This window comes from Dendrobium catenatum, unplaced genomic scaffold (genome assembly GCF_001605985.2).
Source record: "Dendrobium catenatum unplaced genomic scaffold, ASM160598v2 fragScaff_scaffold_231, whole genome shotgun sequence".
NCBI classification, from domain to species: Eukaryota; Viridiplantae; Streptophyta; class Magnoliopsida; order Asparagales; family Orchidaceae; genus Dendrobium; species Dendrobium catenatum.
Window position 1 is genome coordinate 763,021 of NW_021318693.1, and position 15,268 is coordinate 778,288.

General features: G+C 38.0%; 1 protein-coding gene across 3 annotated transcripts in view; it reads left to right on the top strand.

Annotated features, from left to right (window-relative positions):
• LOC110109260 (nijmegen breakage syndrome 1 protein) overlaps nt 1–14,158 on the top strand; it is a 35,971-nt gene extending 21,813 nt beyond the window's left edge. For all 3 annotated transcript variants that reach the window (XM_028693098.1, XM_020840232.2, XM_020840234.2), the window contains exons 10-13: nt 12,381–12,775; nt 12,903–12,964; nt 13,055–13,154; nt 13,809–14,158. In XM_028693098.1, coding sequence (XP_028548931.1) covers nt 12,381–12,775; nt 12,903–12,964; nt 13,055–13,154; nt 13,809–13,865 — 614 coding nt within the window. In that variant the 3' untranslated portion in view covers nt 13,866–14,158. The remainder of the gene's footprint in view (nt 1–12,380; nt 12,776–12,902; nt 12,965–13,054; nt 13,155–13,808) is intronic.
• Nucleotides 14,159–15,268: the final 1,110 nt, after the last annotated feature.

A 15,268-nucleotide genomic window follows, 5' to 3' on the forward strand; every position in this document is an offset into this window, starting at 1 on the left:
TTGATTAGGAGCATGCTTCTAAGTCATAAAAATTGAATTTCCTCAAAGATTTTCAAGTTTTCAAACTTTAGGGTTTCTCCAATTTGAATTAGTTTTGTAAGGAATGCTAGAAGATCTTAGGGAAAGGAATTGTATGAAGGAAAATGCAAATTTTCTAAAGATTTTTAGGTTTTCCAAATTAGGGTTTTTTCCTAATTATGAAATTCTAAGCTTGCATGTTAACTAATTTTATTCCTAAGGATCATGGGAAGTCTCTAATTAAGAGAAACTGGAATTTTGATAAAATTTTTTTTTCTAATTTTTATATGTATTAATCCGAAAATTAAATGCCCTAAATTTATATTTAGGAAAATTGGATGTTTTAATATGCAAATTTAATGATATTAGTGAAGCATTAGGTTTCTCAAAATTTGATTTTAGGTAAAACCGAAAGTTACATTTAAATTTATCTTAATTTAGGAAGGGATGTGTTAAAATACATTAGATTATGGGTTAATAATAAAGTGATTAACAATTAGGATTGATTAATGTTTAATTTTAATTAGGATCTATGTTAGATAAAGTTTACATTAGATTTATGACTTATGTTATATGTTGTATCATACATGATATTTGCTTAGGATTAGGGACCTAATGATATTCAACTATAGGAATAAGAGTTATAAACCTTGCGGACTGATAATCATTTTTTTCATAGGTCTTGAAAAGGGGAAGTGATAATGGTATGAGGTGAGACGACGGTTTCAAGATTTGTTTGCTTGAGGTAGGTACAGTGGACTCTTCAAAAAATTCAATAGTCTTGTATGCTTTTTTAAAAATCAAATGCATTATATATTTAAGTATATAAACTTTTTAGAAGCATATAAATTTTATGTTGAATGAATTAGTAGGATTACTTCAATTATGTTGATATATGATATTGCATATCATAAGTCATACATGTGTTATTATAGGTTCTTAAGTCATACATGTGTTATTGAAATTATTTTGTTAGGATAATATAAAGTTACACATTTTGCCTTTGCATAAGAATGAAAAAGATTAGAAACATATGTATGAATTTTAGTTGTGTTAATTACCTATCCTAAAATAGATAGTATATATGAACTTGTGCATGTTGAGGCGGAGTACCAATATGATGCCTTGACACAATATAGCTCTCTAGAGCAAATATGACCCTATGGGGCAATATGGAAAGAAAGGGAAGAAAGGAAAATGATATGGCCATTAAATATGTGTACCTGATAAGTATAATTTCAGTACTTCAGTACGGGTGTTTATAATATGAAAAAGATACTAAGTTTATTGATGATTGAAATGACATTGATAGGCATGACATGAAATGATAAGCATATGGTATATAACTTATGTCACTAAAGGAAGTATGGCACATAAGGAAAACATCCAGATAGTACATGGCTACTTTGTATGATATTCTATTATTTAAATTCCTTGAAGTACAAGTCAAGCATGCATATTGGTTCTTCTTGCATTGTAATTGAAATTTGGTATAGTAAATTGATACCTGCTGAGCGTTAGCTCATTCCTTGATTTTGGGATATTTTCAAGAAAACCCGCTGCTAAGAATGGTGAACGCCCTTGGTTCACCTACAGTCGTAGAAGATCTGATGACAAGTTCCTCTTATGTCTCTTCTAGTTGTAGTTTACATGATTTTGGGTGATTTTGCGTGAATGATAGATTTTATAGCCACCTTTGTATATATGTGAATCTCCTTATGAAATGATATGAAATGTTTAATCTAATTTGGAAATTATTTAGATGCGCTTTTAGTTTCCTTTTAAAGTGTTTTAGATTTCTTAAATGCATGTTTTAATAAAGTCTCATGTTATGAACATCCCGCATCCATTCCCGCCTCATCTACATGAGCTCATCGGGCCAAGTTGTGATAAGAGTGGTATCAGAGCACAAGTTTAGGATATGGATCACTATAAAGCGCCATTAGGATGATTTATGATTCTTAGACATATTAGGGTTTATATTTATACGAAGATGATTGAATGAGAATTTTTTATTTGGTTTAGGGTTATGAATTAGGAGCACGATGCCACTAATGACAACACTGATGGGAATAATGAACAGGCTGATAGAGAAGTTCCAGCAATACCATCTGTAGTACAACCTCCTGGTGGTAGCAGCAGTACTACCATAGACACTTTTACACAGATGATGGCTGCTGTGACATAGTTAATTCAGCATTTTCAAGAGCAGCCTCAATCTAGTTCCAGGAGAGAGTCATATGTAGACAAGTATCTGAAAATCTTTCAGGATATGCGACTACCTCTCTTTACGGGAGTAGGAGAGCCAGTTGATGCTAAAAATTGGCTTATGAGGGTCGAGAAGATTTTGGAAGGTATGCATTGTCCGACTGATCTGAGGGTAATTTTAGCCACCTTTGCTTTGGATGGGGAAGCTGAAAGATGGTGGAGAGGACAGCTGTTGGAGAAATTTGGTGGCAGAGCAGCATCTCAGATTTTATGGGATGATTTTGTTATAGTCTTCAAAGACTAGTTTGTGCCTCTTTCTGCGAGGAGGCAAATGCAGGAGCGATTTATTCGGTTAGTACAATAAGATCGGACAGTTATACAATATGAAGCTGAGTTTACAATGATGTCCCGTTATGCATCTCAAATTATCCCAAGTGCTGAAGACAAATGCCATAGATTTTTATCAGGGCTTTGCGATGTGATTCTCCAGCCGTTGATCCCTTTTGGCCTTGATGATTACGCTTTTTTAGTTGAGAGAGCAAGGAGGATAGAGATTGAATTTCAAACTATTCAGAAAAGAATGGATTTCTTACAGAAAAAGAGGGGTTTTGAGAAGACCAAGAGCTTCCAGGCATATTTTAGAGGACTTAGTATGAAGAAGACCATATCTGATAGTGGTGAGAGTTCATCCAATGTCAGAACTTGTGATAAGTGTGGCAAAGTATACAGAGGCGAATGTTTTTTTGGCTCCAATGTTTGTTTTTGGTGCCATCAGTCAGGGCACATGGCTAGGAACTATCCAAGGGGTCCAAGGGAGGTGAGGTCTAGCGCTCCTCTACCTCAGTAGAGTATTGGGAGGCATCCGAAAGTTGGTAGACCTACTATGCTATCACGCAGCAAGAAGCCAAATAATCTTCTGATGTGATTACATGTATTATTCATGTTCAATTTCTACCTAGTAGAGTGCTTTTTGATACCGAAGCATCACATTCATTCATTAGTCAGGAGTTTGTTAAGAAGCATGCATTGAATGTCCGCACTATGCCCACTACACTATTAGTTTTGCTTCCTGATGGGTCTTGTATGATTGTCTCTAGTGTATGTTCATCACTACTTTCTATATGCGAGAGGGATTTTGAAGTTGAGTTGATTGTATTACCACTTATGGAATTTGATGTGATTATAGAGTGGAGTTGATGTCTAGCCAGTTCATCTCCATAGACTGTAATAAGAAAGTAGTGAAAATCAAGCTTCCTGGAGGAGAAAAGCTTGTCCTTCAAGGCGATCGAAGTGTATCCTCTATGATCATATCATCTATGGAAGCTTGTAGTTTAATTTTGAAAGGGTATCCAAACTTTTTAGCTCATGTAAGGGACACTTCAAAACAAGTGCTAGACTTGAAGGAGATTGTTGTGATAAGGGACTTTCTTGATGTATTTTCTGAGGTCTTACCCGGAATGCCTCTTATTAGAGAGATTGATTTCTCTATCGATCTTGTACCTGATGCTAAGCCTATTTTAAAAGCATCTTATCGTATGGCAGTTAAGGAACTTCAAGATCTCAAATCACAATTACAAGAATTGCTAGAGAAGGGGTTTATTCGTCCAAGCACCTCACCCTGGGGAGCATCAGTTCTCTTTATTAAGAAGAAGGATGGTAGCATGCGACTCTGCATTGATTATAAGGAGTTAAACAAGCTTACCATTAAGAATAAGTATCATTTGCCGAGTATACATGATTTATTTGATTAACTAGTGGGAGCCACATTTTTCTCCAAGATTGATATGAGGTCTGGCTATTATCAGTTGAGGATTAAGGAGGAAGACATCCCAAAGATAGCTTTTAACTCAAGGTATGGACACACGAGTTCACAGTGTTACCTTTTGGGCTAACAAATGCCCCAGCTGTTTTATAGATCTGATGAATCGGGTCTTTAAGCCAATGCTCGACAGTTTAGTCATTGTCTTCATAGATGACGTTTTGATCTATTCTTGTGATGAAGAGCATCATGCCAATCATCTTCAGACAGTGTTGCAAACTCTAAGAGGCAATGAATTGTATGTCAAATTCTCTAAGTGTGAGTTTTGGCTGAAGAGAGTGACTTTTCTGGGTCATGTAATTAATGAGGATGGTATATTTGTGGCTCTGTTTAAAATTGCGCAATAAGAGGCGGGCCTCTACGCAATTTGACCCAAAACCGCCTCGAGGCTTACGCAATTCCTCTCCTGGCAGAGGCGTACGCCTCACTTGGACTGAGGCGCGCCTCAGAGGCACAATTGCGCAATTCTGGCTGAGGCGTACGCCTCAAATATATCCTCGGTACTGCTAGGTACATGCTCGGTACTGCTCAGTATATGCTCAGTACAGTTAGGTATTTGCTCGGTACTGCTAGGTACATGCTCGGTACCGCTCAGTATATGCTCGGTATAGCTAGGTATTTGCTCGATACTGCTAGGTATATGCTCGGTACCGCTCAGTATATGCTCGGTATAGCTAGGTATTTGCTCGGTACTGCTCAGTATATGCTCGGTACAGCTAGGTATTTGCTCGGTACTGCTAGGTACATGCTCCGTACCGCTCAGTACCGCTAGGTACATGCTCGGTATTGCTAAGGAACATGCTCGGTACCACTCGGTATCTTCCCATAAAAACAACTTACGAACTTCAAAAATAAATAGAACTTCAAAATTACTCTTATAATAAAATTTTGTTCCGCGGGCGCTACCCCTAGAAACCCCCGCAGGGGCGCTGCCCCATTGACCCCGCGACCTGATCGGGCAGGTCGAACCCCGCCAGGGGGCAGTGCCCCCTTGGACCCCCGGCAGTCCGGCATATTGTTCTATTCATCATCTTTAGTAATAGTTGTTAGTGTTAGTCTACTTCTTCATGAGTGCATGCTTTGATTGGAAGACATTGGACTCTATAGGAGAGGAGGAAGGGGTGAGAAGATTCCCTTGAAGACCCATTTAGTGATGGGACATGATTGGATTATATATGTTCTTTCTTAATTGTACTTTGGGAGTTTTGATAGACTAATATTTTGTGGTTTTGTACTTTGGGACATGATTTTATTGCATCTATTTTCTTACTTTCCCCTAATTTTAATTGTCATTTAGATATTTTTATTGTATGATAGAATCTTACTATTTTTTACTTGCTAAAACCCTTAAATTCTCATTTACGCAATTCTTCGTCGGTGAGGCTTACGCCTCACACCGCCTCGAGGCTTACGCCTCGCCTCACGGACGAAAAACACCTCGAGGCTTATTTACGCAATTTTAAACCTTGACTCCTTCAAAAAATGGCACAGGAACACCTTGTGTCGATCTGATACGATTGCCTCGGGTACTCCATGCAATATGACCACCTCCCTGATGAAGGTTAACGCCACTGTCACCGCGGTGTATGGATGTTAGAGATGAATGAAGTGAGCATACTTGCTCTATCTATCTACCACCACCAGAATCACCATGAAACCTTCTGAACGGGGCAACCCATTTATAAAGTCCATAGATACCTCCTCACAAACTCACTCTGGTAAAGCTAACGGTTGTAGTAATCCTTCTGGTGATATGACCAAATACTTGTTTATCTGACATACCTCACATCGGGACACCATCTACTCGACATCCTTATGCATTCCCTTCCAGTACAACTCTGAGGCTAGCCTTTTGTAGGTCTTCTATACCCCTGAGTGTCCCCCAACTGCACTCCCATGGAACTTCTGAAGCAAATGTGGAATGTGAACTGATGTCCTGGGCATCACAAATCTTCCCAAGTACAATAACCTCTCCCCCTCCAAAGAGTACGCTAGGTGGATACTCCATTTCCTTCGTAAGTCGGCCTTGATCCTTTCCAACTCCTCATCCATAATAATGAATATTTCCTTCTGGAGGAGGGGGCGGCGGGCCAGGGGGGGGGGGGGGGCCTTGACTGGATGCCGACGGCTTGGTAGCCAAAGGGGGATGACGGTAGGGGTTCTAGGAGGGGACTATGTCTTTGAGAAACAAAAAAAAACTGAGGTGGAAGAGGGAGGCCGGCGGCTGATATGGGGAATTGGGGTGGTGGGATGTAGGGGACAATGACGAAGATGACGAACCGCGAACCTAGGAATCCACAAAGGTTGATGGGTATTGCTCTCGCCCACCTAGGGTTTCTCCTCTCAAGAACTCACTTAGCGATCAAGTAAGAAATCTGAAATTTCATTCATAATTCATCATCTGATACAATAGAGGAGGCCATAATATATAGGCCTAAGGAAATAAAAATACAATGACTCAAATGCCCCTGGGGCTACAACTCAAGCAGTCTCAAAAAAGGGTACAATCATAAATAGCAATTAATACATAAAATATCAAAATAAAGACTAAGCATCTAAATAAAGGTTGTGGATCGTAGCCATCGATCTATAACTCCTGCGCTGATATACTCATCAAAAATGTCTATCGATGTCCTCATCAGAGCGACTCTATTTTTCAAGACTGATCTCAATAATGGATACCACCAGATCCGGATCTGATCCGGTGTTTAGTGGAAAACTGCCTTTAAGACCAAGGATGATCTCTATGAGTAACCGGTTAGTTATGCCTTTCGGGTTGAGTAACACCCCAAGTACTTTCATGAGGATCATGACCAAAGTGTTGCGCCCTTTTATGAAAGTTTGTCGTTGTCTACTTTGACGACAATCTTATTTATAGTTAATCGGTGAGTCAACACTTTGACCACTTAAGGCAAGTTTGCGAGGTCTTAAGGAATGAATAACTTTATGCCAATCCCAAGAAATATACCTTCCTTGTTTACCGTGTTATCTTTATGGGCTTCATTGTGTCAACTTAAGGGGTCTCTGCAGACCCTGAGAAGGTGAGAGCCATTGTAGAATAGTCGGTTCCTTAGAACATCCGGGGGAAGTCCGCAGCTTCCATAGACTAGCCACCTTCTATAGGAGATTTATTCAAAACTTTAGCATCATTATATCTCCTATCACTGACTGTCTTAAGAAAGGTGATTTTTACTGGACCCTGGTTGATATCGAAGCCTTTGAAGAGATTAAGAAAATGATTAAAGCCTAGTGATGAGACTTCCTGATTTCTTCAAAGTCTTCGAAGTGGCCTGCGACGCTTTGGGAGTCGAAATTGGAGGAGTCCTATACCAGGAAGGTCACCTTGTTGCTTATTTTAGTGAAAAACTAAATGACATTCGACAGCATTATTTCATATATGACAAGGAGTTCTATGCTATGATCCAATCTCTTCGTTATTGGCGACACTACTTGCTCCTGCAAGAGTTCGTTATTTTCTTGGATCACGAGGCTCTACGTTATATCAACTCCCAAACATTATATCAACTATTAAAAGAAGTTAAATGCACGTCATGGTCGATGGGTCAAATTTCCTTAGGAGTACACTTATACCCTTAGGCACAAGACGAGAGTTGAAAATAAAGTTGTTGATGCTCTCAGTCATCGTATGATGACTACCACTGTGATGAGAGTTGAAGTCGTGATATTTGGCCAAATCAAAAGGGACTATTTGGAATGCCCCGACTTCAATGAGACTTATTCACTCTTGGCCACAGGCAGCACACGCCTTGTGGATGATTTCCTTCTGGATGATGGTTCTCTCTTCACAGCTCAGAAGTTCTGAATCCCTAGCACCTCCCTTAGGGAATTTCTTGTTTGGGAGCCATAGGCCTCATTGGGCACCTCGGCCGGGATAAGATGATAGAAGTCGTGGAGTATCGTTTCCTTTTGGCCCAGCCTGAAGAGGGATGTTGGTAAAATGGTCAGTAGGTGTCATATGTGCCAGCTGGCCAAGCAACGCAAACAAAACACTAGTCTTTATAGTTTATACCCCTCTGCCCGTTCCCAGCTGTCCTTGGCAGTATCTTAGCATGGATTTCATCTTAAGCTGGCTCAAGACTATCCGTAGGAATGACGTTATCTGTATTGTAGTCGATCGATTTTCCAAAATGACCCATTTCCTACCCTGCTCCAAGACATATGACGCCCCCCATATTGCCAAACTTTACTTCAATGAGGTCATCCATTACATGATTTACCCAAAACCATTGTATCAGACAGAGATGTTAAATTCACCAGTTATTTTTGGAAAACTCTATGGATGGAAATGGACACTAAATTGCAATTTTTCATAGCCTTTCATCCGCAAACTGATTGTCAAACCGAGGTAGTCAATAGGAGCTTAGGCAATCTGTTAAGGTCCCTGGTAGGTGAGCATATTAAGGATTGGGATTCCTTATTCCCCACAGTTGAGTTCACCTATAATAATTATGTGAACCGTACCACTAGTCCAAGTCCCATTGAAATTGTTTATGGGTTCAAACCTAGACAGCCGCTAGATTTCATTCTCATGTGTTCTAGGTATAGGATTTTTGAGTTCGCATCCTCATTTGCATCACATATGCATGAACTTCATAAAAAAATTGCACGCCAAATTGAAAAGATCAATAATGATTATAAACTTTATGCTGATCTTAAACGAAAATTTAAAACTTTTGAGGTTGGTGACTCAGTGATGGTGCGGATTCGTTCGGAACGGTTAAGAGCAATCATTAAAAAAGCGGATGAGGCGTCCGCATTGAGTCGCGCCTCAAGTCGAGCGGAAGTCATGCGTATCAGGGCTTACGCCTTGAAATATCCAGCGAAGCCTACGATTTTTTCGCACAAGGCTTACGCATTAGAGCATAATGCCTCGAGGCAGTATGAGGCACCGCCTCGAAATTTTTTCTTCGGTATATATGTAAATACGACGCAGCCGATTCGTGTTTGTGTATTTGCATATAGGATTAGGGCTTCCTGTGAGAATTGAAAGGCGAATTAGAGGCGAAGCCTGAGGGAAAGAGACGAAGCCGTGAGTGCAGGAGACGAAGTTAGAAGGAGATGACACAGGAAACGAATCCAAAAGCAATGACGGTTTCGAAAGCAGGAAACGAAGCCGAAGTTGGAAACGTTCAGGCCTCGATTAGGTCGGAAGAGCAGGTGAGCGGTGTTGTGGCCTTGACTTTGAGGTGCAGTAACGAAAGCTTGAATAACTCCTGATTCGGCTTTCTTTCATTCGTCTGCTCAGTACATGCTCGGTACCGAGCAGGTACAAGTTCGGTACCGCTCAGTACATGCTCGGTACTGCTAGATACATACTCAGTACCGAGCCAGCACCGTTCGGTACCAAGCAAGTATATGCTCAGTATTGAGCGGTACATGCTCGGTACCACTAGGTACACGCTCGGTACCGAGCAGTATATGCTCGGTACATGCTCGGTACTGAGCGGTACATGCTCGGTACGGAGCAGTACATGCTCGGTACTGAGCGGTGCATGCTCGATACTGAGCGGTACATGCTCGGTACTGATATAGGGGATAAAGGAAAAAATATTGTTTAAAAAAGACAGTGAAGTAGAAGGAGAAGGAGAAATTCAAGCCAATGAAGACAGTGAAGCAACTACTCATGTATATAAAAGAAAGAAATAAAGTGAGATTGGAGCTTCAAAAACATTCAAATGTATTCTTAAATATAATGAATTATTTTTTTATGTTATTATTGTTTCATTCTAAAGCTAACGAAATATTAACTGATATAGGGGATAAAGGAAAAAATATTATAGATGAAGAAGATTTTGAGGATGACTTTGACATTAATTATAAAGATTCTTCTGAAGAAAATCAAAGTGATGATGAGCCTACATTGGGTCTTGATCCTAATGGGATGTTTTATTTTTAAGTGAGTTTATTTTAAATCTTCTTTTTCAATAATATACTAATGTTATATTAGAACAAATCATCAATTTCACAATTGACGTAATATTTTGTTATTTTTTGACATTTTTGTCATTATTCATAATTTTAAATTGCTTTATTTTTATAATTTTTGAGGCTTACGCCTCGATCCGCCTCGAGGCTTATGCCTCGCCTCGCTTAGACAAAACTCCTTGATTCCCGATTTCGCCTTTTAAAACTTGGTTAAGAGTGCAAGGAATGGTTAATAAGTTACACGCTAAGGGTGCAGGACCATTTAAAATAATTAAGAAAATCAATGATAATGCTTATGTGGTGGATATGCTTGTAGAATTCAATAACAATCCCTCCTTTAACATAGAAGATCTAGTAGCATATGAGGGTCCCGATTTTAACCCATCAAATCCACGTCTAAAGCAGCTTGTGTGACCCCACCTTGTGAGAACCCAAACCTACCTCCACTTTCAAACATTCCCAAATACCTATGAAAAATAAGGTTGACACGATTCTGAGTGATGATATCATTTCCACAAGAGAAGGTGGACAAATGAGATATTTGATCAGGTGGAGAGGCAAACCCGAGTTAGAGGACATGTGGTTGGATCGCGAGGAGCTACAACAGATTGACTCCGATGCATTGGAGATTTATGAGAGCACCCGGAACACTCGACAGAGTCGAGCTTTTGCCACCTCGGGAGAATGATGGGGATATCTGATCATGGAAAGTATATTAGAGATGTGGCCAACGATCTAGGACCATGATCGCACCGACCTATTTTTGAGTCTTCATATGTATTTATTTTATTTATTTGTTTCATGTATTTGTTTTAGTTGCATTTCCCTTTTTTACCTTTAAGGGTTTTGTCATGTGTAAGCCCTAAGGGCTATGTCGTCTTTATTTTCCCTTTCATTGTATGAGGCTATATATAGCCCCCTTATGCTTCTTTTGAAGGGAATGACAAATTTATGCACATTGAGCTCTTGTGAGAGCTTGAGAGTCTTTTGGAGAGAAATCCCTTTGGAGAGGGAAGCGGATCACCCACCAACCTTTGAGAAATCCGGGCTCGTGTTTCGTTTGTTCTTATTTCCAAAGTCGAGCATCTTACTTGGGAAAGATTTCAACTTCTCCCTCTCTCTTACCCGCCTCTCCTTCTCACCTATTTCCCTTTTAATCCTTTCCAAACTTAAGGATTAATTAGGGAAACAATTTTTCAATTTTCCCTCCATCTTCCCTTCTTAAAATCAGAACCCTTTTCCTCTCCACCTCCCTCTCTAACCTAGCCGTTTTTCCTTACCCACATTACCTCTAAAATCTGACCCAAAATCTCCCCAAGTTCCCTACCTTGGCCGGCCACCCTTCCACATCTTACCCTACTTGGATTCTTGAGAGAAACTTCTTTCTCTCAAGGGAAATCTACAAGGGCAGCAAATGAACGTCTTCTACAACACTTCAACCCTATGAAATCGATGCATGGTTGATCCCGATCTTGACTCCGGCTTCGTCTATAACGAATAAGGCTTTGTCGACATCCTCCGGTCGACTTTCTTCGACATCAATCCGGAAATAGACAATTCCGCCGAGGAGTACTTGGAGCATATCATCTTCACCTTGTTTGAAGCCATCGAAGAGCAGCTTTCCACCGTTCAGTGGCAAATTACCTCCGTACCACGGCGAGGGTGAACTTTTCCTCCTATTCAATTTTCTCCCTAATCTTCTTCTCTTGTAGGTTGTGAATCAAGCACAAGGAATCATGCAAAGCTATCTGCCAATGCTTAGTAAACGTAGGGCATGAGTTTTGATTTTCTATGCATTATAATCTCATTGTTAACCTAGGGATGCTATTAAAAATCCTCTAAATTTGCATATGTTGAAATTCTAATTGTTTTGGTATCTTAACTATTAACGTGTAATTTGGCCTAAGCGGAGTCACCTGTCTTTTGTTTTCTATTATCGTTAACCGGCTAACATTTTAATTCTTATTGTTCTTATTATGCATCAATTATTCCTGGGGCTGATCTTGGAAGGTTGAGCAGCGAGCCCACCAAGACTGTTTGCACTCAAGTGATTGATTGAATATTAGGTGAACAGCTTGGATTTATCAGACGGTGATGGCGTTCCTCAAAAGGGTCGGGTCAACAGCCCACACATCTCTTGTTAAATATTTAATTCACAAATAACATAATTTACTGCCAACACCTTGAATTGATTGGACGGTGATGGTGCTGTTTATCCTGGTTATTTTTTCAAGAAGTTTGTTCAAAATTTTGTCATTTATTCCTTAAACATACTCATGAAACTATTATTTTCTGTAAGCTAATTGTGTCATTTCTGCCACATTTGGAACAAATAACTTGAAAAAAAGAGTATAACATAATGATTTTTATGACCCAAATCCACATGCAGTTGTTATTTCTTCATCCCATTCCACGGACGAGACAATTGTAGCAGATTCTGATGTTGAAACAGACACAGCATTATCAACTCAAGCTGGTACTAATATCAAATCTGAAACTGCCAAAGATAACGATACTGAAGATGATGATACTTCCGGAAAACGTGAAGATGAAGAACATGTTAAGAATAGCGATGTAGAGGAGACTGCTAATTGCATGCCTATGCCCATTGAAGAGGATGTTATCCTCATAAGAAAATTCGACAAAAGTGATGCTTCTGATATAGGTAGACATGAAAATTCAGATATATTATATAGTCAAGACCTTATAGTAAGAAATACAATCGCTTCAGTTCAACCAATATCAAGCAAAGCAAGTTCTGTAAACTTCAAGTGCTTTAGAAAGGTAAAAATTCTATCCTTGATAAGCTTACCATTAATATCTGAAAAAAAAAATTTCAATCTTTCATTTGATCTGTTAGTAGTTTTGTTGTTTGATTTATTGTTTAATTTATATTTATATTTATTTATAGAGAGAGACTGTCTCCGGCAACAGCTTTAGAGACCTCATTCCATTTTCAAAAGATCCATACAAGTAAGATGCATAAAAAATGCATTTTACTCGCTCTTCTATCATTAAAGCTCTATCCATACTTAACTGTACTAAAACGTTAATCATCATTAGGGAATCCGAACATGGAAGAGATGAATCAGATTACATGCGAGATGAAAGGAAGCGAAAGAAACTGGAAGCTATTGCAGAGGAGATGTTCAACAGTGAAAAGGTATCCTTGTATGATCTTATGACTGACTTAGGCTTCATTTGGGACGTCTTTTTTGTTGCTTTTTAAAACAATTTTTTAGTACAAAAATTACTAGAAAGCTGCTTTAAGAAGCAACAAAAAAGTTGTCCTAAATGAAGCCTTAATCTTGTTAACTATTTGATATTTCTAGTCGTAAAAATTGGATTTGTGACCCCTTCAAATAATAAAATTATATAAAGAAAATTTTCTAGCTTCACTAATGAGCGGATCCAGGTTAAGAGCATTGGGGGCATGTGCTCAACTGGTTTGAGCTTGCCTTATTGATTTATCTAATTAGGTGGCCTAGCGTCCCCCTCAACTCCTACTTATTTTAAGATTTAAAATCAAGAAACAAGGTATAATACCTAAAATATAAAGAGAAAATTACAAACATAGGCGGTATAATCTTAATTTTGGTTAATATTTGATGAGACGAAGAATTAAATTGGATACTTTAAATAGTTTGAGACTAAAATGCCCTTAATTTATGAGTCATTTTGATCATTTTCTCTTCTCTTACAGTTCCTCTCTCAAAGAAATTTCCCATTCATTATATTTTATTCATTCTGTTTCTTTCTCTTGATAGATTTAGCCCGTTATTCATTTTGCTTTGTTCAAACTGTTTGTTTGTGATAGCTGAAGAAGCGTGCGGCTGCTTCTACTTCCCTGGAGGCATTCCTTGCTCGCTGTTGAGTGACCATCAAAGCCTGCAAAAAGATCAATGGCTTTATATTCTGAAATGTAATACTGATGTCTTGTTACCGTCCAGCTTCATCTCAAAGTTTTACTTAGCTGCATAGTGAGCACATATTTTCAGGCCTTTGTACAGTCAATATTTAGAACATAAAAGAATCGCGAAGTTTGATAGATTTTTGTGTAAGTCATGAGATCTAGCGGTTTGTTTGTGTAAGCTTCAGACGGTAGATCGGGTCTATCTTTTTTGTATTTGGAAGAACCTTTTACATACTAAGATTTTGTTTGGAATAGATTCTTTACTGCTTTTTCAAACATCATTTCTAATATAAAAATTCATAGCTAAAAAAAAACTGTTTCAAACGAAAACTAAGTATATAGTTTATTCAATAATTTATTAGGTACTTTGCAAGTAAAAATTTTTTTTTCCCTGAACTAATTGTTGAAAATAAACTCTAGATAATTATAATGTCATGTATGTATGTTCCAACATTTTAACATAAGATAATTGTTGAATGCAAGGCTTAAAATTTGTTTTTGATGAGTTATAATTTATCATTACCAAATTAATAAAAATTAACAGCATGTTAATAAAAGCTGTTAGTACATTAGCAAATTTATAAAATCAATGACAAGGTATTTGTAAGAGCTTAAGAGATTATTTGGTTTGTTAAAAAATGATTTAGAGTAAAAAGAATATAATGTAAAATATTTGAAGTGTATTTGAAATTATTTGGATGATTATAAAAAAATTATTAAATTTATATATTTTTTGTTTGCATTAATGCAAAAAAAATTGTTGTGTAATCATGTAAAATTTAAAAAGATGGCGGTTGGCCAGTGGCGGGTGGAGGGTGGTAGGCATCGTCGATGGGTAGCAGCAGTAGGTAGGTCACCGCCTAACTCATCATTGACCAAAGCTTGCACTATCGCAGGCGCCAATCACCTATTGCTTATGCAATTCGTTAGAGGCTGTGACAAAATAGCTTGATTGCAGTGAAAATAATTTTTATTTAAAATTAGGAGAGTTTACTTCACCTTAAAAATACATTAAAATACTTTATATTACATTTATTTCTCATTCAATAAAACATCAATATTTTCAAAATTCTTCCAAAAAGTATAATTTTCACTTGCTTTGTTTTCAACCAAACAATACCTAAGAAAAGAATTCCTTAAAAAACGTATTTGTTAAATAATGCATAAATTATTGCATGTAACTTTATCTAGTTTATATTGAAGCACCGCAGATTTTTCAGCTAATATATTAGTTTAATTACTTTACCAATATATACAATTATTTATTTATTTATTTATTTTCATAATTCAAAGAGTAAGAATTAAAACTTTGGCAGCTCTAATCAAGGGTGTTAATAAATGACCTGATCTATTAACTGAACATG